We start from the raw sequence: 23523 nt of genomic DNA on the forward strand, positions 1-23523 counted from the left end.
ATCAAAAATAAGGTGACCATATGTGCGTGGGTTTATCTCTGGGCTTTCTATCCTGTTCCATTGATCTAAATTTCTGTTTTTGTGCCAGTACCATATTGTCTTGATTACTTCAGCATAGGCTGAAGTCAGGGAGTCTGATTCCTCCAGCTCCGTTTTTCTTTCTCAAGATTGCTTTGGCTATTTGGGGTCTTTTATGTTTCCATACAAATTGTGAAATTTTTTGTTCTAGTTCTGTGAAAAATGCCATTGGTACTTTGATAGGGATTGCACTGAATCTGTACATTGCTTTGGGTAGTATAGTCATTTTCACAATGTTGATTCTTCCAATCCAAGAACATGGTATATCTCTCCATCTGTTGGTATCATCTTTAATTTCTTTCATCAGCATCTTATAGTTTTCTGCATACAGGTGTTAGGTTTATTCCTAGGTATTTTATTTTTTTTGTTGCCATCGTAAATGGGAGTGTTTCCTTAATTTCTCTTTCACATTGTTCATCATTAGTGTATAGGAATGCCAGAGATTTCTGTGCATTAATTTTGTATCCTGCTACTTTACCAAATTCATTGATTAGCTCTAGTAGTTTTCTGGTAGCATCTTTATGTATAGTATCATGTCATCTGCCAACAGCGACAGTTTTACTTGATTTCCAATTTGGATTCTTTTTATTTCTTTTTCTTCTGTGATTGCTGTGGCTAAAACTTCCAAAACTATGTTGAGTAAGAGTGGTGAGAGTGGGCAACCTTGTCTTTTTCCTGATCTTAGTGGAAATGGTTTCAGTTTTTCACCATTGAGGACGATGTTGGCTGTGGGTTTGTCATATATGGCCTTTATTATGTTGAGGTAAGCTCCCTCTGTGCCTACTTTCTGGAAGGTTTTTATCATAAATGGTGTTGAAATCTGTTGAAAGCTTTCTCTGCATCTGTTGAGATGATCATATGGTTTGTATCCTTCAACTTGTTAATATGGTGTATCACATTGATTGATTTGCATGTATTGAAGAATCCTTGCATTCCTGGGATAAATCCCACTTGACCATGGTTTAGGATCCTTTAAATGTACTGCTGGATTCTGTTTGCCATTACTTTGCTGAGGATTTTTGCATATATGTTCATCAGTGATATTGGCCTGTAGTTTTCTTTCTTTGTGACATCCTTGTCTGGTTTTGGTATCAGGGTGATGGTGGCCTTGTAGAATGAGTTTGGGAGTAATCCTCCCTCTGCTATATTTTGGTAGAGTTTGAGAAGGATAGGTGTTAGCTCTTCTCTAAATGTTTGATAGAATTCACCTGTGTAGCCATCTGGTCCTGGGCTTTTGTTTGTTGGAAGATTTTTAATCACAATCTCAATTTCAGTGCTTGTGATTGGTCTGTTTATATTTTCTATTTCTTCCTGGTTCAGTCTCGAAAGGTAGTGCTTTTCTAAGAATTTGTCCATTTCTTCCAGGTTGTCCATTTTATTGGTATAGAGTTGCTTGTAGTAATCTCTCATGATCTTTTGTATTTCTGCAGTGTCAGTTGTTACTTCTCCTTTTTCATTTATAATTCTATTAATTTGAGTCTTCTCCCTCTTTTTCTTGATGAGTCTGGCTAATGGTTTATCAATTTTTTTTTATCTTCTCAAGAACCAGCTTTTAGTTTTATTGATCTTTGCTATGGTTTCCTTCATTTCTTTTTCATTTATTTCTGATCTGATTTTTATGATTTCTTTCCTTCTGCTAACTTTGGGGTTTTTTTTCTTCTCCTTTCTCTAATTGCTTTGGGTGTAATATGAGGTTGTTTATTTGAGATTTTTCTTGTTTCTTGAGGTAGGACTGTATTGCTATAAACTTCCTTCTTAGAACTGCTTTTGCTGCTTCCCATCGGTTTTGGGTCATCGTGTTTTCATTGTCATTTTTTTCTAGGTGTTTTTTAATTTCCTCTTTGATTTCCTCAGGGATCTCTTGGTTATTTAGTAGTGTATTGTTTAGCCTCCATGTGTTTGTATTTTTTACAGATATTTTCCTGTAATTGATATCTAGTCTTATAGCATTGTGGTCAGAAAGATACTTGATACGATTTCAATTTTCTTAAATTTACCAAGGCTTGATTTGTGACCCAGGATCTGATCTATCCTGGAGAATGTTCCATGAGCACTTGAGAAGAAAGTGTATTCTGTTGTTTTTTGATGGAATGTTCAATAAATATCAATTAAGTCCATCTTGTTTAATGTATCATGTAATGCTTGTGTTTACTCATTTATTTCTATTTGGATGATCTGTCCATTGTGAAAGTGGGGTGTTAAAGCCCCCTACTATGATTGTGTTACTGTTGGTTTCCCCTTTTACGGCTGTTAGCATTTGCCATATGTATTGAGGTGCTCTTATGTTGGGTGCATAAATATTTACAATTGTTATATCTTTTTCTTGGATTGATCCCTTCCAAAGAAGTGTCCTTCTTTGTCTCTTGTAATAGTGTTTATTTTAAGGTCTATTTTGTCTGATATGAGAATTGCTACTCAAGCTTTCTTTTGATTTCCATTTGCATGGAATATCTTTTTCCATCCCCTCACTTTCAGCCTATACGTGTCCCTAGGTCTGAAGTGGGTCTCTTGTAGACAGCATATATATGGGTCTTGTTTTTGTATCCATTCAGCCAGTCTACGTCTTTTGGTTGGAGCATTTAATTCATTTACATTCAAGGTAATTATCGATATGTATGTTCCCATTCCCATTTTCTTAATTGTTTTGGGTTTGTTATTGTAGGCCTTTTCCTTCTCTTGTGTTTCCTGCCTAGAGAAGTTCCTTTAGCATTTGTTATAAAGCTGGTTTCGTGGTGCTGAATTCTCCTAGTTTTGCTTGTCTGTAAAGGTTTTAATTCCTCCGTTGAATCTGAATGACATCTTTGCTGGGTAGAGTAATTTTGGTTGTAGGTTTTTCCCTTTCATTACTTTAAATATGTCCTGCCACTCCCTTCTGGCTTGCCAAGTTTCTGCTGAATGATCAGCTGATAACCTTATGGGGATTCCCTTGTATGTTATTTGTTGTTTTTTCCCTTGCTGCATTTAATATTTTTTCTTTGTATTTAATTTTTGATAGTTTGATTAATATGTGTCTTGGTGTGTTTCTCCTTGGATTTATCCTGTATGGGACTCTCTGTGCTTCCTGGACTTGAATAAGTATTTCCTTTCCCATATTAGGGAAGTTTGCAACTATAATCTCTTCAAATATTTTCTCAGCCCCTTTCTTTTTCTCCTTCTTCTGGGACCCCTATAATTCGAATGTTGGTGCATTTAATATTGTCCCAGAGGTCTCTAAGGCTGTCCTCAATTCTTTTCATTCTTTTTTCTTTATTCTGCTCTGCAGTAGTTATTTCCACTATATTATCTTCCAAGTCACTTTCCGTTCTTCTGTCTCCATTATTCTGCAATTGATTCCTTCTAGGGAATTTTTAATTTCATTTATTGTGTTGTTCATCAGTGTTTATTTGCTCTTTAGTTCTTCTAGGTCCTTGTTAAACGTTTCTTGTATTTTCTCCATTCTATTTCCAAGATTTTGGATCATCTTTACTATCATTACTCTAATTCTTTTTCAGGTAGACTGCCTACTTCCTCTTCATTTGTTTGGCCTAGTGGGTTTTTATGTTGCTCCTTCATCTGCTGTGTGTTTCTCTCTCTTCTCATTTTGCTTAACTTATTTTGTTTGGGGTCTCCTTTTCGCAGGCTGCCAGTTCATAGTTCCCATTGTTTTTGGTGTCTGCCCCCAGTGGCTAAGGTTCATTCAGTGGGTTGTGTAGGCTTCCTGGTAGAGGGTACTAGTGTCTTTGTTCAGGTGGATGAGGCTGGATCTTGTCTTTCTGGTGGGTCAGGCCACGTTCAGTGGTGTGTATTGGGGTGTCTGTGACCTTATGATTTTAGGCAGCCTCTCTGCTAATGAGTGGGGTTGTGTTCCTGTCTTGCTAGTTGTTTGGCATAGGGTGTCCAGCACTGTAGCTTGCTGGTTGTTGAGTGGAGCTGGGTCTTAGTGTTGAGATGGAGATCTCTGGGAGAGCTTTCTCCATTTGATATTACATGGAGCCGGGAGGTCTCTGCTGGACCAATGTCCTAAACTTGGCTCTCCCACCTCAGAGGCACAGGCCTGACACCCAGCCAGACCACAAAGACACTGTCAGCTACACGGCTCAGAGGAAAAGGGACAAAAAAAGAAAGAAAGAAAGATATAATATAAAATAAAATAAAGTTATTAAAATAAAAAGGTAAAAATAATTATTAAAAAGAAAAAAATTAAAAAGAAAAGAAAAAAGAAAGAAAGAAGAGAGCAATCAAACTAAAAAACAAATCCATCAATGATAACAAGAGCTAAAAACTATACTTAAAGAAAAAAAATTGGACAGAGATAACCCTAGGACAAATGGTAAAAGCAAAGCTATACAGACAAAATCACACAAGGAAGCATATATATACACATTCACAAAAAGAGAAAAAGCAAAAAAATACATATGTTGTTGCTCCCAAAGTCCACCGCCTCAATTTTGGGGTGATTCGTTGTCTATTCAGGTATTCCACAGATGCAGGGTTCACCAAGTTGATTGTGGAGATTTAATCCTCTGCTCCTGAGGTTGCTGGGAGAGATTTCCCTTTCTCTTCTTTGTTCGCACAGCTCCTGGGGTTCAATTTTTGGATTTGGCCCTGCCTCTGCGTGTAGGTAACCTGAGGGCATCTGTTCTTTGCTCAGATAGGACAGGGTTAAAATAGTAGCCGATTAGGGGGTTCTGGCTCACTCAGGCTTGGGGGAGGGAGAGGTACAGAACGCAGGGCGAGCTTGCTGCATCAGAGGCCAGCATGACGTTGCAACAGCCTGAGGCACACCGTGTGTTTGCCTGGGGAAGTTGTTCCTGTATCACGGGACCCTGGCAGTGGTGGGCCACACAGGCTCCTGGGAGGGGAGGTGTGGATAGTGACCTGTGCTCACACACAGGCTTCTTGGTGGCTGTAGCAGTAGCCTTAGCGTCTCATGCCCATCTCTGGGGTCTGTGATGATAGCTGCGGCTCGCGTCCATCTCTGGAGCTCATTTAGGTGTTGCTCTGAATCCCCTCTCCTTGCACACCCCGAAACAATAGTCTCTTGCCTCTTAGGCAGTTCCAGCCATTTTCCCGGACTCCCTCCCGGCTAGCTATTGAGCAGTAGCCCCCTTCAGGCTGTGTTCTCGCAGCCAACCCCAGGCCTCTCCTTGGGATCTGCCAAAGCCGGAGCCTCAGCTCCCAGCCCCCAGCCGCCCCAGCGGGTGAGAAGACGAGCCTCTCGGGCTGATGAGTGCTGGTCAGCACCGATCTTCTGTGCAGGAATCTCTCTGCTTTGCCTTCCACACCCCTGTTGCTGCGCTCTCCTCCGCGGCTCCGAAGCTTCCCCCCTCCACCACCCGCAGTCTCCGCCCGCAAAGGGGCTTCCTAGTGTGTGGAAACCTTTCCTCCTTCACAGCTCCTTCCCACTGGTGCAGGTCCCATACCTATTCTTTTGTCTCTGTTTTTCATTTTTTCTTTTGCCCTGCCCAGGTAGATGGGGAGTTTCATGCCTCTTGGGAAGTCTGAGGTCTTCTACCAGCGTTCAGTAGGTGTTCTGTAGGAGTTGTTCCACATGTGGATGTATTTCTGATGTATCTGTGGGGAGGAAGGTGATCTCCGCGTCTTACTCTTCCGCCATCTTGAAGGTCTCCAAAATGATACAAGTTCTTAAATACCAACATAAAAAGTCTATGTAAAGGTGCCAGATACTTATGTGGTAAGAAAAGCCAAAGAATTTGTGCGAAAACATGTTTCTTACTGCCTTCTATCTAAATAAACACTGCTGAACAGTTTATAAAGACTAAAAAATTCCATCCATGAAACCTACATATTTTATGTAGACTTTCATGAAAAAACAACCTGAATGTGATATCAGAGTCCACCTCTGAGAAACAAAAACACTAACTGGAGAAGATATCTGCACCTCTATGTTCACTGCAGCATTATTCACAATAGCCAAGATGTGGAAATAACCTAAGTGTCTGTTGACAGATGAATAGAAAAACAAGTGTGGTTTAAAATATTACTCTGCCATAAAAAGAATGAAATCTTGCCATTTGTGACAACGTGGATTGAAATTGATGGCATTATGCTAGGTGAAAAAACGTCATACAGAGTAAGACAAGTATTTTATGCACTCACTTATATGTGTAATATAAAGAAACAAAAACAAAATGAAAAACCACATTCACTACCAGATGTGGAGAGAGGGAGAATTAAATGAAGGCAATCAAAAGGTACAAACTTCCAGTTATGAGATACTAAGTACTAGGGATGTAACATACACCCCCATAGTTTTGGGATGTACTACAGTTACATTGCTGTATGATATATATGAAAGCTATTAAGAGAATAATTTCTAAGAGTTCTCATTAGAAGGAAAAAATTTTTTTTCTTTCTTTTTATTGTATCTATATGAGATGACAGATGTTAACTAAACTTATTGCAATAATCATTTCACAATATATATGTCAAACCATTATGTTGTGTACCTTAAATTTATACAGTAATGTATGTCAATTATATCTCAATAAAACTGGGGAAGAAAAGAGTCTACATTTAAGACAGTCTTCAAAAGGAAAATAAGAAAACAGTCATTTTTTTCTGAGTAATATGAGACATTAGAGAGAGGTGTGACTCTAAATGACCTCATCACTTCAGGAAAAAAAATTTTTTTTTCAAATGCAATTTCCACACTGGATGATCAGAATCAAGGCTAAAAGAAACTCTTTATAGTTATTTATATGGAAGCAACATCTTTGGAGAACACAGTTTTATGCAAGTGAAGATTAGCTTTTGCAATCAGTTATGAATTCATTTCATTGTACGTGTTGCAGTGGATATAGTTATGATTTCCAGTTCATCTTGACAAATATTTACTGAGGTTACCCGGTACTGTGATATGCCTAGAGAGAAATGACATATGAAGGAGAAACAGAACCTTGAAAGGAATGTGTGGTAATGAATACAAATATGGGAGACTGGATTAAGCACTGGTTAAAGAGTTTTAGAATTGAATAAACTGAGTTTGAAGCATGATGTTTGAAATGTCAACCTGTCATACAACTTGTGTTACCTAATAATAAGTTGTAAATGCAAATACTGAGCTCACAAAATGGCAAGGACTAGAGATACACATCTGGGATTGTTTGCACAGACTAATGAAAACCAAATGAATGAAGGAGATGGCCAAAGAATACATAAAAATAAGAGGACCATGCAGAGAACCTCAGGAAACACCTACACTCATGGGGAGGAGAAAGCCAGGCTACTGAAGGAAACTGAGAGAGAACTGCTCGAGACAGAGGAAAATTATGTGCCTTGTGGCTGAAGCAACAGGTAGGGTGATTCTAAAACGCCAAATGAGGCAAAGAGGATATGGAGGCATTTCAGTGGTTAAAGGATTTTGGATTTTCTTGTCATGGGAACACTGAAGACCTTGGAGAAATCAGCAGTATAGCAGAGGTGGCAGTAGGTGAAGGTACAGGTCTAGTTTCATTTGCTAGCGTAAGGTTTCTAAACCAAGAATTCAGTGGAGGATGAAATGGAAGAATAAAGTATATACTAATATAATTGATAAAGAAACGTCCTGGAGATGGCAGGAAAGCATATATGGCTCCATGTGTTTATGAAGCGGTCACAGTATTTGTTTTAGTTGAGAGAACACTCATGCTTAAAATTTCCCATCCCTTCATTCATCTCATTACCTTATTTCACCACAATATATGCCAGGAATAGTTCTAGGTGCTTTACATATATTAACCCATTTGTTCCTCACAACAATCCTATAAAGTAATTTATCTTAACTCCATTTTACAGATGTAGAAACTGAAGCATGAAACACCTCAGAGTCAGACACATGTAAACACTGGAGTTTTTCTGATTTCAATATCATGCCCGTAGCAAGTACGCTCTTTTACTACACATTAAGCTAGTTTGAGCTCAAATACTTACCTGTTCCGAGAAACAGAACATGGTATCTACCATCGGCAGCATTCACTCGATCCACAGCTATTTTTGTGTACTTATAGTCAGTGCCTGTACGAACAATCAAAGGCCTTCTGTGGATTGGGTAGATGGAATTGTACATGAGCGGGTGGTTCCGAATAAAAGTGACAACATCGTCTGGGAACTCCTTGGTGGTTCGCATATTGGGTGTAAATGCTCCTCCTGGGCACTAAAAAAAAAAAATTTAAAGGACTAAGTTAATACAATAGTGGCTTTATTTTAATAATAATCAGAAGACCTCTATTTTTCAAAATACTTAGAAGCTCAAGCTGTTTTAAGTGTATTTGCTACCGAGTGAGGAGAAAACTGCATGATTATGCATAGTACTATCTGTAGAAAATAAGGTGTATAATTTGATCATTTAAATAGGCTAAGTCCACTTATCCTGCACTGTTTGTTTTCAGAGAGGAGCTGACACCATTTGGTATACGGTATAAATTTTCACCCTTCTCATCCATCACTTTTCTGTTTCTTATTCTGCACCAGGTCCAGTGTTGTTATAAAAAAAACCCTTGTGGATATAATCTAATGCTGCTACTGGCTAAAATAAATTAGATTATTGTTATCAAATTCAATCAGAACTCTAACCTGCGAGAGTTTTATTCTATCTGATCCCCTCTCCCAAAAGAGGGCTCTCCGAAGTTGGACCTTGGATTGGATATGGTAAACCAGACTTTATAATTTCCCTCTGGAAAACACTCCAGTGATTTCCATTACTCTCAGAATAAAATCCCAACAGCTTAGCCTGGCTATAAGCCCCTGAATGTCTGGCCTGCATCTGCATCTACCCCTCCCATAGTTCTTGCCCTTCCTGAGTCCCAAGCCAGCTCCTGCTCTAGGACCTTGGTACTTGCTCCGCGGTTTTCTCTGTTGCCTCATTCAGTTCTCAGTTCAACAGTTACTTCCGTAAAGGTGATGACACATACAAAAATAGCTCCCCATCGCCATCTCCACTCTCCATCTCCTTAGTTTGCTTTATTTTTCATCACAGCTCTATTTACCTGTGTGTAATATATTTGTTGCTTATATCTTTATTGTCTGTTTCTTCCTCTACAATGTAAGCTGTGAATTAGTCTTAACTGGGTAAATTTTGTTCATGATTTCACCCTCAGACCTATAATAAAGCTGAAGAATATTAAATATTCCACAAAGAGTAGTTGAATGAGTGAATTACTCTGTTATATCTGGCATCCAATTTTGGTGCAGGGGCTGTATGAAACAGGCGTCTCGGTTCTGGGGAGGAGAGGAAAGATTCAGAGCATCAAGTTTAAAGGGGCAGAGAGAAAGCAATTATGAGATCTAAAAATGACTGCTGGACAGTTTCAGCAGTTCTGGAAAGGAAGCATGACAAGGGCTTCTGAGAAGAGGATTCCATTTACAGAGCATCTGAGGCCAAACTCATGGGTAGGCTGGGAGGTGCTGAAGCTTGGAACTTAAAACACACTCACTAATAGGAGCTGAGTGTTAAGTTATATGAGCAACATATAAGCTTTTAACACATACAAACATTATTTGTCTAACCCTATTAAACACTGTCAATACCTCTACTTTCAAAAAAAAAAATACTTGGTCATTTTTTTTAAAACAAAAGCACTACTGTTCTAGATTTCATTTATCCTCTTTAGAGAGGTACAAAGTGAAAGGAAAGCAACAAAGCAAACTTCCTGTTCAATAGCAATGGGTACAGCATCTGTGGTGAACAGCAAGATGTAATGGGGACAGTAATAAAAGGAAAATTATACCTCATTCGACAGTGGCAATGAACATTTATTTCTAGTTGACTGCTCATATGCAGGAATATAAGCCTAGTGTGGCCATATTCCAACAGAAGATAGAAATGTGGAATTTTATGTGAAATCTGCCAAAATTTTAATGTTGACTCAATGAAAAAAAAAGAAAAACAACTTTAGGGACCAAACAAAACATGGCAATTTCTGGGTTAAATCCATGCAACAGCTGACCTACAATGTCACTGCCTCTGGGCCAGTGTTGCCAGGCAGTCCTACATTTGCAAATAAGACTCAGCAGATTATGAATGTGCTCTCACTCATTTGAACTGTATCATCCTGAATGCAATTTTTAGACTAACTTTGACCAGTTAACATTACTAGAATTTTTTTCTAGGACAAGTAAATATAGTTCTCTTTTTGTAGAAAGGCATAAGGAGCAATTAAATGACTTCACTGAAGAGAGATAATGAGACAAGTAATAAAACTAAGCTTCTCATTCATTATCCCATTAACTAGACTTTCATCTGGGGTTCATATGCTTTTCTTTTAGGAAGAAGTATTATATTTATGCATGTTTATAAATTGCTTACACTAAAAGACCAAATGAGGACAAAAAATTCCATGTGAGGGTATTCTAAACTTATGGGTGTGTACCATACTTCTGAAAAGTGTAGTATTATGGGTTTTTTCTACCCTCATTCCTCACACAAAGTGGAAAACGGGAAATACATTGCTCACTGAATGAAAACATGGAAAGAACAAATGCATGGGCAATTTAAATAGTTCCAGTCCTTCGTAAAACACCACTAATGATGGTCTGCTAAGCTGAGATGTCTCCTTAAATATTTGCAAGTATTCTCATTTGTAAGTTCCAGAAAGATCCAAAGTTAGCATATATTACTAGGCAATTTATACAATTTCCAGTTAGCAATTATTTTCATGAGTGATAAGCTTATTAAATTGTAAGTGCCTAGTTTCTGGGTTTTACTTAATAGTAGTTGAAATTTAGATAAAAATTATGTTCAGTTGCTCAAAACCATAGTCATTAAATATGTAACCCAAATAAATCAACTCAAATCAATTATTTTATATTCATTCAAATGTTCTCCATTTGGGACTTTTGTTTTATATTCACAATAAACTTTACTTAGAAATAAGTGTCTCCGAGTAAAAGTTTGTTTTCAAAATTACAGAAGAATTCTTTTTGACAATAATTAATTTTTCCATTGATTCATGGCATAAAGCTTGTAGATAAGACACAGAATGAGTGACAGTGATGGTGACAAGAACAAAAATTGATTACCCTTTGCAGACTTTCCATCTGGAACTGTGAGTTTGCTCAGTATAAAACTGCCAAGTATAAATAAGATGTGATTAACGTATCCCTCACCTTGTGATATATGAAAGCCTCTGTACTGAAACCTCAAGATAATATAACACCCACGTGCTACCATAAAATAAAGCCTTTGTCCATTAATTGGGCTGTTGTCTCATTCTTAAGAAGGATAATTTTGCTCTACAAATAGTCATTAAGTAATTTTGGTTAAACTTCTCCTTTAAGTGTTTGTTTTTCTCCAGTTCTAGCTTCTGTTTATCAAGTGGTGATAAGCACTCCTTTTCTGAGTAAAGACATTTTAAGTGTTTTGATTACTAAAGTGCTAAGTGAAATACAGGAACAATAAGAATGCCATGTTAAGGAAGTATGCCAAATTTCCTTGCTATTCTCAGGTATTCTTGAGCATCTGCTCCTAATCCACTCACCCATTTATACTAGTCTTCAGCATTAATATATTCACATATTAATTCATATGTCAATTCTTTGGACAGCTTTTATTCAAAATGCTTTTTGATGTGCCCAGTTGGGGACTTAAGAATCGGGAGCTACCACTGTCTTCTAGACACAAGTGTTCTAGTAAGGAAGATGGACATATTCAAAGTAAAATAACAACTGATACATATAATTATAATTTAATATAAATATAAAATAAATAACAGAATTTGGTTCATGATCAATAAGAGCCAATATTTTTAAAATGAATTTAGAATAGTAGAGAACTTAAGGCTGCCAGAATTAGTGAAGAGGTTTAGGGATTAAAAAAAATAAAAAGAGTTTGGAATATTTAGGGAACTATAAATCCTGGGGCAATCCTGAATCACAGAGCACAAAGTGAAAGAAAGAGGTAGGAGTTGAGGCTAAAGACAGATAACAGAAAATAAATGCAAAACTATTAACAGAAGGAGTGACAGGCATGTTTCAAAAGAAGCTTGACCTAACACTTGAAGGACAAGTGGTATATGGATAAATAAATGGACATAAATAAATGATATTCTAGAATCGGGGCTAGTTTCTAGCATTGGTCTTTGAAACTTGTGTTCGGAGAGAAATTGATCTTACGTTTAAACCCTTGGTAATCTAGGCCTTTTATTTAAAGCCCAAAGAATTACAAAGTTGAAGACTTGTATTTATGCACCAGCTGGCCCTCATCTTCCTTGTATTTATCCTCCACGACTTAAAAGAGCTCTTTGTTCCAGTCCTACTAGCCCATGCAGAGCTTCTAGGATTCACTTATTAATTTCTGTCTTTGCTTTGTAATGTATGCAGTAACCTTTGCCTGAAACATCCCTCCTTACTTATCCAAATTATCCACATCAACTACCCTTCAGGTCCAGCTCAATCTCACACATTTTTATATGCCTTTCCAAACAGGGCTGTCCCGTGTCGACCTCCTTTTTCTCTAGACTTCAATAATATTTATTGTCTGCTTTATTCATATGTCTTGAATAATTATGTGAAACAATATGTAATTAACTTTTCATGCCTATATGCCTCACGTGTTCAATTTTATTGTAAACTTTGCTATGTTTTAAAATGTCTATGAGGAATAAAAATGCTTCTAATGTAAGAACAACCAAAAGATGCTTTGAACATGATCCATATAATTAGTGGTCCCAAGAAAAAGGGAAACCTTTTTGCTGGCACTTTTGTCAGGATCATGAATTTTCTGTGTTCTTTTGCTGCACCAGGTTGTAGACCTGTTCAAAGCACGGTGATTGAAGCAGATGGTTCTGGTCCAGTTATAAACAGATGTTAAAACTGAAGACTTTTGTGAGGTTCTGCTTTAACAGTATAGTATAAGCAAACACAATCTTCTACAGAAGCTTAAACATGTTGTATCAGAATAATGTAATATGTTAGCTCAGCCACAGAGAGAATCTGCAGTCCTTGGCTGCCCTTTGCAACATACCAAAGGTGTCTTGTTTCTTCCACAAACTTGTATTACTTATGGAAAAACATTATGACACAATTGGCAGGCTTCTTCCTACTGACTTGGGCTTGCTAGTTGGGAGTTTGCTAACACAGCTATCAATGCTGCTTTAAAAGAAGCACCTACCAGGAACATTAGAATGAGGGTATAGGATTTCTGCCAGTGTCATTTCTTTAAGAATCCAGTCATATATTTATGAGGTTGACCTTGCAACTGGACTACTGTATAGGGAAATAAAGTATGGCGATCATAGTTGATCCTACCTTGGGAGGCTTCAGAGGCAACATTCTTAACCCTAGAGAAAAAGAATGCTTTGGGTCAATTGGCTGTAAGTCTTCTGGCTACATGAAGGTGATATTAAACCTTAGAAGCCCAAGAAAGAGACAGATACTGGCCACTCTGAGTCAGAGAGCTGACTTCATGGTGTTTTGCTCAGTGAAGTGCGGAGGAACTACATCTTCAGGGAGGTATGCTTTTCCAGGGGCAGTTCCAGAGGTCATTCCTCCACCCAGCCTCTTTTATTCCCTAAGGATTACTCATCTGACAATTTTTTTTTTTAATTTAAGGGAGTTGCTCTGGTCTCAGCACCAGATGTAAGAAACAACATTATAGAAATATGTCTCAAGTACTGACTACTCACTCCCTTTTTTCATGGAGTCTCCTCCAGATGTGTGTCACTAAGCCCTGGCTTATTTCACACTGCTTTGGAACAGGAAAAAAATGCTTATTCTTAGGAGTTCAGAAATAGTGAAAAGTGGGACTGTTCGCAGAATTTTCTAATTTAGCGTTGGTTTATATTGTTTTACTAAAAATGATTTATCTAGTCTCACATTTTATGTAGGATAATTGCTATTCAACATGAGTGTTCTTCTCAGAGACCTTTTGAGCTGCCATTGGGTGAAGAGTCATGAGGCACTGTGGGACCAGGGAGAGCGCTTTTCTTTAGGGGAAAATCCCTGATTTGTAACATCTGCCAATTTCCATGGTGTAGTAATCCCACCATGGCTGATTTCCAGTTGCTACTGTGACCTCCTCAATTGAGATGAGGTGAACACAATCTCTTCTTGCCAGCCAGGTACAAGCTAACTCCAGCACACACTCACTGAGGCTCTGAGGGCTTGAACCCTGATTCAATGAGTGTGGCTCTCTTTTATCTCTATCTGAGAGGTTTCTCTTAAAGTTTTATTTAGGGGAAATAGAATTTTATTCAGTTTACAAATCAATTGCTCCTGTACTAATCCCATATATATTTTGTTCAAAAGAATAACTGAGGAAAGCATATATAATCACAACCGCCTCTTAATTTGCTGATTTAAGATGAAGCAATGACTTGGTCAAATTCAAATAGCAAACAATTCTCAAAAATATGACAAATCTTTGGATACTTTATCAGTGAATCATTTGAAAATACATGAACTACATTCAATGAAATAATGAGAGCCTTCAGTTATGATGGAATTTGAAAGTTACTCAGCTTCCCCTTGCTTTCCCTTCTCTTATGTAAACCCTGCTTCTTATCCAACACACTCCAACTTGAGGTACCCTAAGATGGATATATCTGTTGACTTCTTTTCCTTGTGTGATACCAAATAATTAAATGTTTCTTCCATCTTCTGTTGAGCTATAAGCATCAAAGTGAAATCATTTAAAAGGAGAATGTAATTATATGGTTAAGACTTTGTTGCCAGCCATGATTAACTACAACTTTTTAAAACAATTCTTTCCTGGATAAGTAGCAATTCTGATAATCTTTCCAAAATTAATTAAAAGTTAATTGTTCTAATAAAATACATATCAATGACTAATCTTTGAGCTTCCTAGCCAGGGAACCAAACCTGAGCCCTTTTAATTTTGAATAAACATGTTTTTTAGAGGCTTAGCACACTTTTTTCTATTTTTAAAACATTTGACAGCAGTATACTTTAAGATGATGAGAAAACAAAGGAGTAAATAATGTATTGCAAAGAAACTCTAATAATAACACAAAACAAAAGTGAATCAACAGTCAGTAAAAATTACGAGGAATGAATGTCTGAAAGTATATTGACAAAGGGGATTTCATATTCAAATAAAAACATTTTAAGTAAATATTATTTTAATAAATATCTTTCAATTTTAAAAAAATCATTCTTTACTTCCCTCCAACCCAATTTATAAATATAACCTTACTTGATGAAATGCAAAGATATAAGAGGATTATATTCCTCTTGGTCAATTGTGTAACATCTCCTCTCAATCAGTGTGTTGTATGACATTTTACAGAGACAGAAACTAATCAATATTTTAGAATGCAATGCAGCATTATTATGGTCCAAATTAAAAACAAATAGTAAGACTGTGATCATTGTCCTAGAAAAACTCAGTTCCAATCTGCCAGTGCATTGTCTGTAACTTCAGCTGGAAAAGGTAGTTTACAATGTACCCCTTAATACTACAATGTTGCAAGACATGGTTATATTTGTATGCCTTAAAACTTTATAAATATTTTATTTGAATTACATCACTTTCATTGTCATTACTTGCTCACACACACCATTTTATTTCTTTGAGAAATATACACAACGTGTAATTTTTAACTAAATATATCCCTAAAATTGAAATATCTCCACATGATTTATCTCTAAACTAATTCTCACATGATTATTCTTTCATTAAAGTAGATGAGATTCCTTAATATAAGGAAGGATTGTGAAAAGCAACTAGCATTCAAATTCTTAGGCTGCCTTCAAAATGTTAACACTTTCCAAGCTATGGTTTTTATGCCAGTAAAATTAGGAAAATATCTCTTCCCTATCTAACATATCCAGCTGTCTTGAAATACAAATGAGATTTTATTATCAATAGCACTTAGAAAAAATTGTACAGAATGCTGTAATATATATATTTTTAAAATCCCAAATCTAAGAACCTGTGAGCTGAAAAATTATAATGAGTATACCAGTAGGTCTATAGTTGTATTTAATAAACATCAGCATGATATTCATTTCTTAGTAACTTATATTTTTTAAAAAAGTAAAATAACAAAGAAAGTTTCCTGGATACTTACAGTTCCAGGGCGAGGATAAGGAATTCTACCCTGGTAGGAAATCAGCTGATGATTGGGCCCTTCTTTGTGAGCAAAAGGCCCATTAAACACAGTCTGTATATCAGATAAATGATACACACACACTGCTGATCCTTTAAAAACTGAGCTAAAAAAGAAAATAGAAAGATATTAATTTTCTTATTTTTAAAATTTAAATACAATTTTAAAAATAAAGGTAAAATTTGTGATAAAAACTTGATGTAATTCATCATGGAAAAGTTGAATGTTATGGTACACATTGTAAAAAACTAAAAAACTTCTACTGTTTTGAAATAAGCCATTGATATCAAAACATTTAGTTCACCCATGGAGGTAGTAGACAATAAGTTATAGAAAAGTACTCAATGTACTTGTCCTAAATATAGGACAAGTCAAAGAAATTTCCAACTGGTGTATCTTGCAGAAGATATTAAACAAAAAGTGAATTGATGATTTATTAAAAATATGATTTGAATTCTAAATCAGTATCAACATAACCTATCATAGATTACCTCACAGAAATAAATCTCATTAATAAGAGAACACTGTATCTCTTTGTCTTAAGGTTATTTCAATGTGAGAGTATTCTTACAATGCTGTCCTAAATACTAGTTGGAGAAATTGTAAACATTCCCTGCTACTCTGCTGTAAACAATAGAGTCCAAAAAAGATTCCTTAAATTATGTTTAGTCAATAAATTCTCATAAAATTTATTTGGATGCATACTGAAAACTATTTCCATTGTCACTAAGCAGACTGACTGAAACCAACATTTTCCTGAATCACATATTTCTCTTAAATTAGATGCCTAATGGGAAACTTAGATGCCCACTGAGAAAACCAAGATATATTGTCAATCATTAGCATTAATAGTCAGAAATGACAACATTTTTTTCTATGTTAAAGTTATTGGTGTTGGGAAACACAGAACTAGGGAAACACAGAAACTAGGGAAATATTTTTTTGAGACACACATTTTCTTCTTAAGAATCTCGTTCTTTTTGCTTCGTTCAATTCTTTGTGAGTTAAATCAATACTATTTCCTTTGTTAAAACAGGTGTTAAACTCATCCTGAAAGACATCTTTTTAGATATCTTATAGGGCAAAGTAAATATGATTTATAATCTATATCCCTGTGATATTCTTTTACTGTGAAGAGATCATTACAGTTTACAATTATACCACATTTCCCCCACTAGAGAAAATGGTAAAATCTTTAGATTTTCATTTTGTAGTTGACTGTCTGATGAAAAGGACATTCTGAATTGGCCATATCACAACTGGAGTATTGTGCTGAATTCTGAGTAACATTCCTGGTGTAAAATGAGTACGCAGGAATACACGCAGGAAAGGATGAGAATATGCTGAACTGTCTTGAAATACATGATAATTGGGATTGGGCATTCCAGATAAATTAGAAAACAAAGCTATTTTCAAATATCTAAAATACTGTCACATGGAACATGAAAACTGGTTTAGTGTGTTCATAGCTATCACTTTAGATTGCTATTGAAATAAAAATTATAATAGAAATGCTAAGAGTTTTATTTGCATCATGAGTCTTCAAATTATTTCCTTAAAACAATAGCTTATATACATTATCCCTGCATTGTAGTTTATATTTTCCTTTCTTTGAGAAAAATAGCATATAATCATTATAAATACCCCATACAAAACTATTTTGAAACTCTGAGTTCAGCTTAAATATATTTTAGTAATCAGGCAAAAGTAATAAAATGAGAGAATTATATCCTAAGTGTTAAGTAAAATTAAAGAGTTGAAAAGAACATTTTTATAATAATTACTATTACTTAATAAAGTTTATTGTTTAACTCATACAATGTAATTGTTTAATATTACCTTGATGTTGTAAAAATGCCATACACTAGTGTTGTCCTTGGGTTATCAGTTTCCAGCAGAAACACATCCTCTATAAAAGGGAAATATCAATTTTTAAGATTCCCAAATATTTAAAAAATTTATCCTAAGGAATAATTTCAACTACAGAAAGTATTATTCAGAAAGATATTCCTGCAGCATCATTATAATTTGACAGCAACTAAATGATAAGCACATGGTAAAGTAAGTTAAATAAAATGTTACACAAACACTTATGGAAACTATGTTGATGAAATAATATTAAATAGAAAAGACACAATGGTATTGAATATGGACCAGAACCATGTAAACCTTAAAACTATACATCAGAATACAATAAGAAGATTACCAGTGAGTGTTTCTGGTTAACAAAGCTACAGAAATTTTCCTGTTTCTTCTTTTTTCCTGAATTTTCTAAATATCCTTAATGATAATATATTACATTTTTAATTTAAAAAGTATTACAAATCTCAATTTCTTTTTAATCTAGGGTTAGAATTTGGAACATGGAAGAAAACTTTTTCACAGTGACTTATAAGACTTTTTTGTCTTTTAGTCAAAATTGCTAGTGATATTTTTATTTAATCAATAATTCCCCTAACAACAAGAATTTTTAAGTATATTGAGGCAAAGGCAAAAGTATAGATCATAAGGTACAGTAATACATAACAGAACCTGGAAGTAAATTTCTGATAGGAAATTCCAATTAATAACCAATTGTTATGAATGCAAGAAAGATCTGGATTTAATGACTTTTTTGCAAATAAGATTCTTGCTGACCAATACAAAGAAAGATTGTTATTCACAATAAATTTAGAACCTCTTAAGCAATAAATTAATAATCACTAGTCTTTCCATAAAAGGCTGGCACTGTCTATTCTCCCTAAAAATGGGAAAGACTGAAACATTCTAAGTCACTGAAACATAAATATACTTGCAAAGAATTTGGGGGGAAATAATGAGTAACTAGGTTATAACATGAAATCATACTTAAAACGTTTTTTCTAGAAAAGCTGACATAAAAACTTGTGTTTCTATGATCAATATAATGGCTTTTTGAGGAGACCAACTGTCTATTTCAATTATTGTAGCTGCTAGAACCAGTATTTTTTCCATATTATAATACATTTTTATTGCTTATCTCATCACCTGCCTCAGTATTTGAGACTAACCAGCATTTTATATTTTAATGGATTAAAGCAAAAAAAAGTCATTTCTAAATGGCACTTAGTAAACACGATACTATTATGTGTACCAAGTTATTCTACTGTTCGAAACATATGGATACCAAGGGGGAAAAGCGTGGATGGGGTGGTGGTGGTGTGATGAACTGGGAGATTGGGATTGACATGTATACACTAATATGTATAAAATAGATAACTAATAAGAATGCGCTGTATAAAAAATTAAATTAAATTCAAAAAAAAAAAAAAGAGAGAACTGTTCCTTGGCAGAAAGGAATCAGATTGTCAATCCTTATTTGACCTGGAAAGTATAACCCTCCTCATGTCACACATGCTGAGAATATTTAGTCCCAGGGTCACCAAGAACTAAAACTGGAGCACAAGTCTACTTTCTACTCTGACACTTTTCCATCTAACCTCTATTGTGTCCATTAACTGTAGTAAAAATATATAGCTGTATTCTCATACAAACTGATTTTAAACCAGAATATCAGAATTCAAATATATATGAAATATACATTTATTTTAGAAAAGCACAAACATATCATTACTTATATATAAATTATATAAATACCTCTCTCTTCTCTCTCTAAAACACACACAAACACACACACAAAACACACGGATTCATATATCATGGTGGATTCAATGAACTAAATGTTTCAGCAGTGCACTTAGGGGCAAGACAGATTTAAAAAATACTCAGGAAATTCATGAACAGTATCCAGATCATTAATTCAAATCAGCACTTATTTATGCTGAAAACATTCATGAAAAATACAACCTCTTTTGAGAGTTTATTAAAATATGTAAACTTTACAAACTCTCTTTCAAGAACATTTTTCAATCTCACATTTATGTACCTAGTTCATCAAAGTGTGTTTCTGGGCCATCTTCATCAGTTACCGAGCATACCAGCCTCGCTTTTAAGAAGGTAGTCCACTTGTTGACAAGGCTACGCAGTCCACCAGTGTCATTCTGAAACCATTTTGTAAACACATTTCAGATTGCTTAAATAAATATTGAAGTGTATTTAAAATTTACCTTGGATTCTTACTACTTGGGGATTTGTTATAATCTGAAAGATGGAAATGTTAACCAAATCTGCATATAAATAGTTAAAGAGGAATATTTAAGATCTATAGTATTTTTTAAAAATAGCCTTAGTTATACTGTTATTCTCCTATTATATGATATCAACTGAAAATGTATCAAAATGAATTTAATAAATATATGCCATAACACTTTCTAAATTTCTGATGAAAATATGAGTAAACTGTTATGGAGACTACATAATTTAATTTGCCTTTTCTTGATAACTCATTTTCTTCAGTACAAACATAAATGATTGTATACAGGGAAGCGTGCAGATTCTACCGTGGTCAGGAGAGTGGGTTTATACTTACACCAAATAGTCCCCAATAATTCTATTTTCTCTCCTTCATTTCTCTGCATTATCATTTAATCCTTAATATTTCTAATCAGATGCTTTATATACATATTTCTCTGGTCAGGGCAAGGAAAATGGTATTTGGATCATTCACAAATAGTCTCTATTGAATGACATTTTTTCTGTACTCCCTGAAGCTTTTCACATCATCAGCTGGCTTCACTGCCTTGTTCCAAATGACTGAGAAGCAGATAAGCTCCAAAATCAGTGGAATATTATAATGTTTAAAAATAGACTATTTTAAACACTAAATATTTTAAGAAATACTTTTGCACAGAAGATGCTAATCATAAATGAGTCAGGACAAGCCTGTAATACTCTTATGTGAGAAGACATCATGAGTTTTTTTGAGTTTCTATGTATACTTACTCTTGATACACAAGAATATTTTGATCAGTTTGTAATTAGAACTGTATTTTACTAAAGCATTTCTTAATTCTCACTATTATAGACAGTTCCTCAATAATTGTCTTTTACTGATGTTTTGCTGTATTTTATTCATAAGAATTGTTCTATTTCTTTTTATAATATACAATTCAGCAATTTCTTTTTAATTCTAATGCATTAAGTGGAAAAAAGCAAAAATTAATCAAAACTGTTTATTTGTGTAAAACCATAACCAAAATATTCCTTGGATTAAATTATTTTCCAAAATAGTGTGTTTATCTTGTATGACTGATGTGAATAAACATTAAATCTACATGTTTCCTTTTAATATTTTATTAATTTGTAACCGCAGATTTAAGAAGTAGGAAGATAAACTATTGGGAAAAGAAGACATGTTTACATAATTTGAATTTCTTAGTCTTTCTTCAAATTAGAACAACTTTAATACTTACAGGACATATTCTAGCAATCATGGAATGAATCTGTTTTGTGCTTCTGCTATTGTCGGTCAGTTTCTCTTTGAAGAAGAAGTACACCTTAGCATCATTTGGATCAGTGCCATCTGGGATAACATGTGCATCCACAAACATAGGTTCTAGAAAAAATACAAAGACGATATATATACTCATGATGAAAATCCATCTACTCTCCATCCAAGTAGACCACAGGCACATGCCTTTCCCATCTTTGGTATAAAGGAACAATTCAATATTCATAGCCAAAAAGTCTAAAAGCAAGCAATTGTATTCACTGAACATACCGCATTTGGAATGTCAAGTGCCATAAAGTAGAGCTATGATATAAAGCTTCAACTATTCTTCTCTGTCTGCAATACATTCTGGAAGCACACTAATTGCAAAACTTCTTTGTGCCTGATGAGTTTTAAAATATTGAAAAACTTTTCTACCAGCTATTTCCCATGGGATCTGATAGTCGTTTCATAGAAAAAAAAGTTTGTTTTTAAACGTGTGGTTTTCAGGCTAGTGCATATAAACTCAAATTCACTGAAGCAGAATGAGGAGTTGGGAGTCCATGATCTGAAAAACACATTTCACTTAAAATATGGCATATGAAATGAAGGGGAAACTTTTCAAGGAAAAAATGCAGTCATTTGAAGACATAGAGGGATTCCTTATTTCAAGAACAAAACAATTTTTAGAATACTCTATTTCCAGATGTACTGGAGGAATAATTTGAAGAAGTAAATGGACAATCACTGCTTTCTTGTGCTGGTCTGTCAGTGAAATAAGATGCTTAACTGTAGTGATTCATGCTTAACTGTTTTATGTTAAGTGAATTGCCAAATCTAAGGTCAGCTTAAATTTTCCCCAGGGTGAAATGACAAACATCTTAGTGGTTTCTTCTTCCTCTAAACAACAGCAACTGATTGGAATTGTATATTAAAGTCAAATGAGCACTTTTCATGATGTGAATTCCATGTGACCCCCAAAATTGAAAACATTTGAACACTGATAATCATAAAATTATCATACTTATGATTTCCATTAAGTATTAGTCAAACTGTGAAAAAATAATATATACCAGCTTTATAATTTTAGAATCTAAGCATAAAACAAATAGGAGTTCCTAAATATGCCCTATTCGTGATATCTGTCATAAATTTAGGAAAATGTTTAGATTTGGCATTATTAAAATATACAAGTAGACCAAATAAATAAATGACGTTTAATTGTAACATGCAACAATTAAACAACTGGAGAAGATTCTTGTCTATAGGTACATATGATGAATATCACTGTCACTTTTATTTATTCATATATCCTATGATAATTCTATGATTGTTAATAAAGAGTTAGAATATGAAATATGGCTCATTTTATTTACTTTTTTAGCCTAAATATTTAAAATCACAGAGTACAGAATTGTTGTTACTCATATTTTAACTTTTTAGCCATTTTAATGTAATTTTCATTATGAAATTAAATTAGTTTAAAGTATGATTCTCAGAAAATGGATAAACTGTTATTTTACCACTTAGCCATTTGGAATTGTGTTGATCAGTTCTGACTGCATTCCTCTTGGTTAAACTTCGAAAAATAGCTGCATCTGTTCCCATGAAATCTATATACATTGCAGAGAAAAGCTCCTCATCTATGAAAAAGAAAATGTGAACAAAATTAAAAGCAAATCTTAACTGTTTTTAAGGCTATTTTTAAAATCAAGGAGAATTTGCTTATTAGATCATGACACATATTACAGAATATTTATAGTTGTTAATTGGTTTCCATTGTTCACCAAATTAAAAAATTGGATAAAGTTTAATTTGGTCTCATTATTGCCCGTATAATGACCAAAACAATCTTTCTGATATAGAGATAAAAATTCCTCTGCCTGTACTTAATTATACTAAATACTTAACTAAACTTGATTATATAGTGTAGTGTGTATCCGAAATGGCAGAAATAATATAGGTATAAAAATAAAGAAACGGCTTAATTATTACTTCTTTAATAAATAAAAAATACTGTAAGAGTCAGAAATCTTGATTTCTAATTTTGGC

The 23523-nt window shown here is 34.7% G+C and overlaps 1 protein-coding gene across 1 annotated transcript in view; it reads right to left on the reverse strand.

Annotated features, from left to right (window-relative positions):
• Positions 1-23523, reverse strand: part of SEMA3C (semaphorin 3C) — a 187576-nt gene that overhangs the window by 50370 nt on the left and 113683 nt on the right. The window contains exons 7-12 of the mRNA XM_019940507.3: positions 22995-23114; positions 21455-21597; positions 20029-20143; positions 17964-18033; positions 16086-16230; positions 7990-8212 (exon numbers count right to left, since the gene is read on the reverse strand). Of these exons, the coding sequence (XP_019796066.1) occupies positions 7990-8212; positions 16086-16230; positions 17964-18033; positions 20029-20143; positions 21455-21597; positions 22995-23114 (816 nt within the window). The remainder of the gene's footprint in view (positions 1-7989; positions 8213-16085; positions 16231-17963; positions 18034-20028; positions 20144-21454; positions 21598-22994; positions 23115-23523) is intronic.

This window comes from Tursiops truncatus, chromosome 9 (genome assembly GCF_011762595.2).
Source record: "Tursiops truncatus isolate mTurTru1 chromosome 9, mTurTru1.mat.Y, whole genome shotgun sequence".
Lineage (NCBI taxonomy): Eukaryota > Metazoa > Chordata > Mammalia > Artiodactyla > Delphinidae > Tursiops > Tursiops truncatus.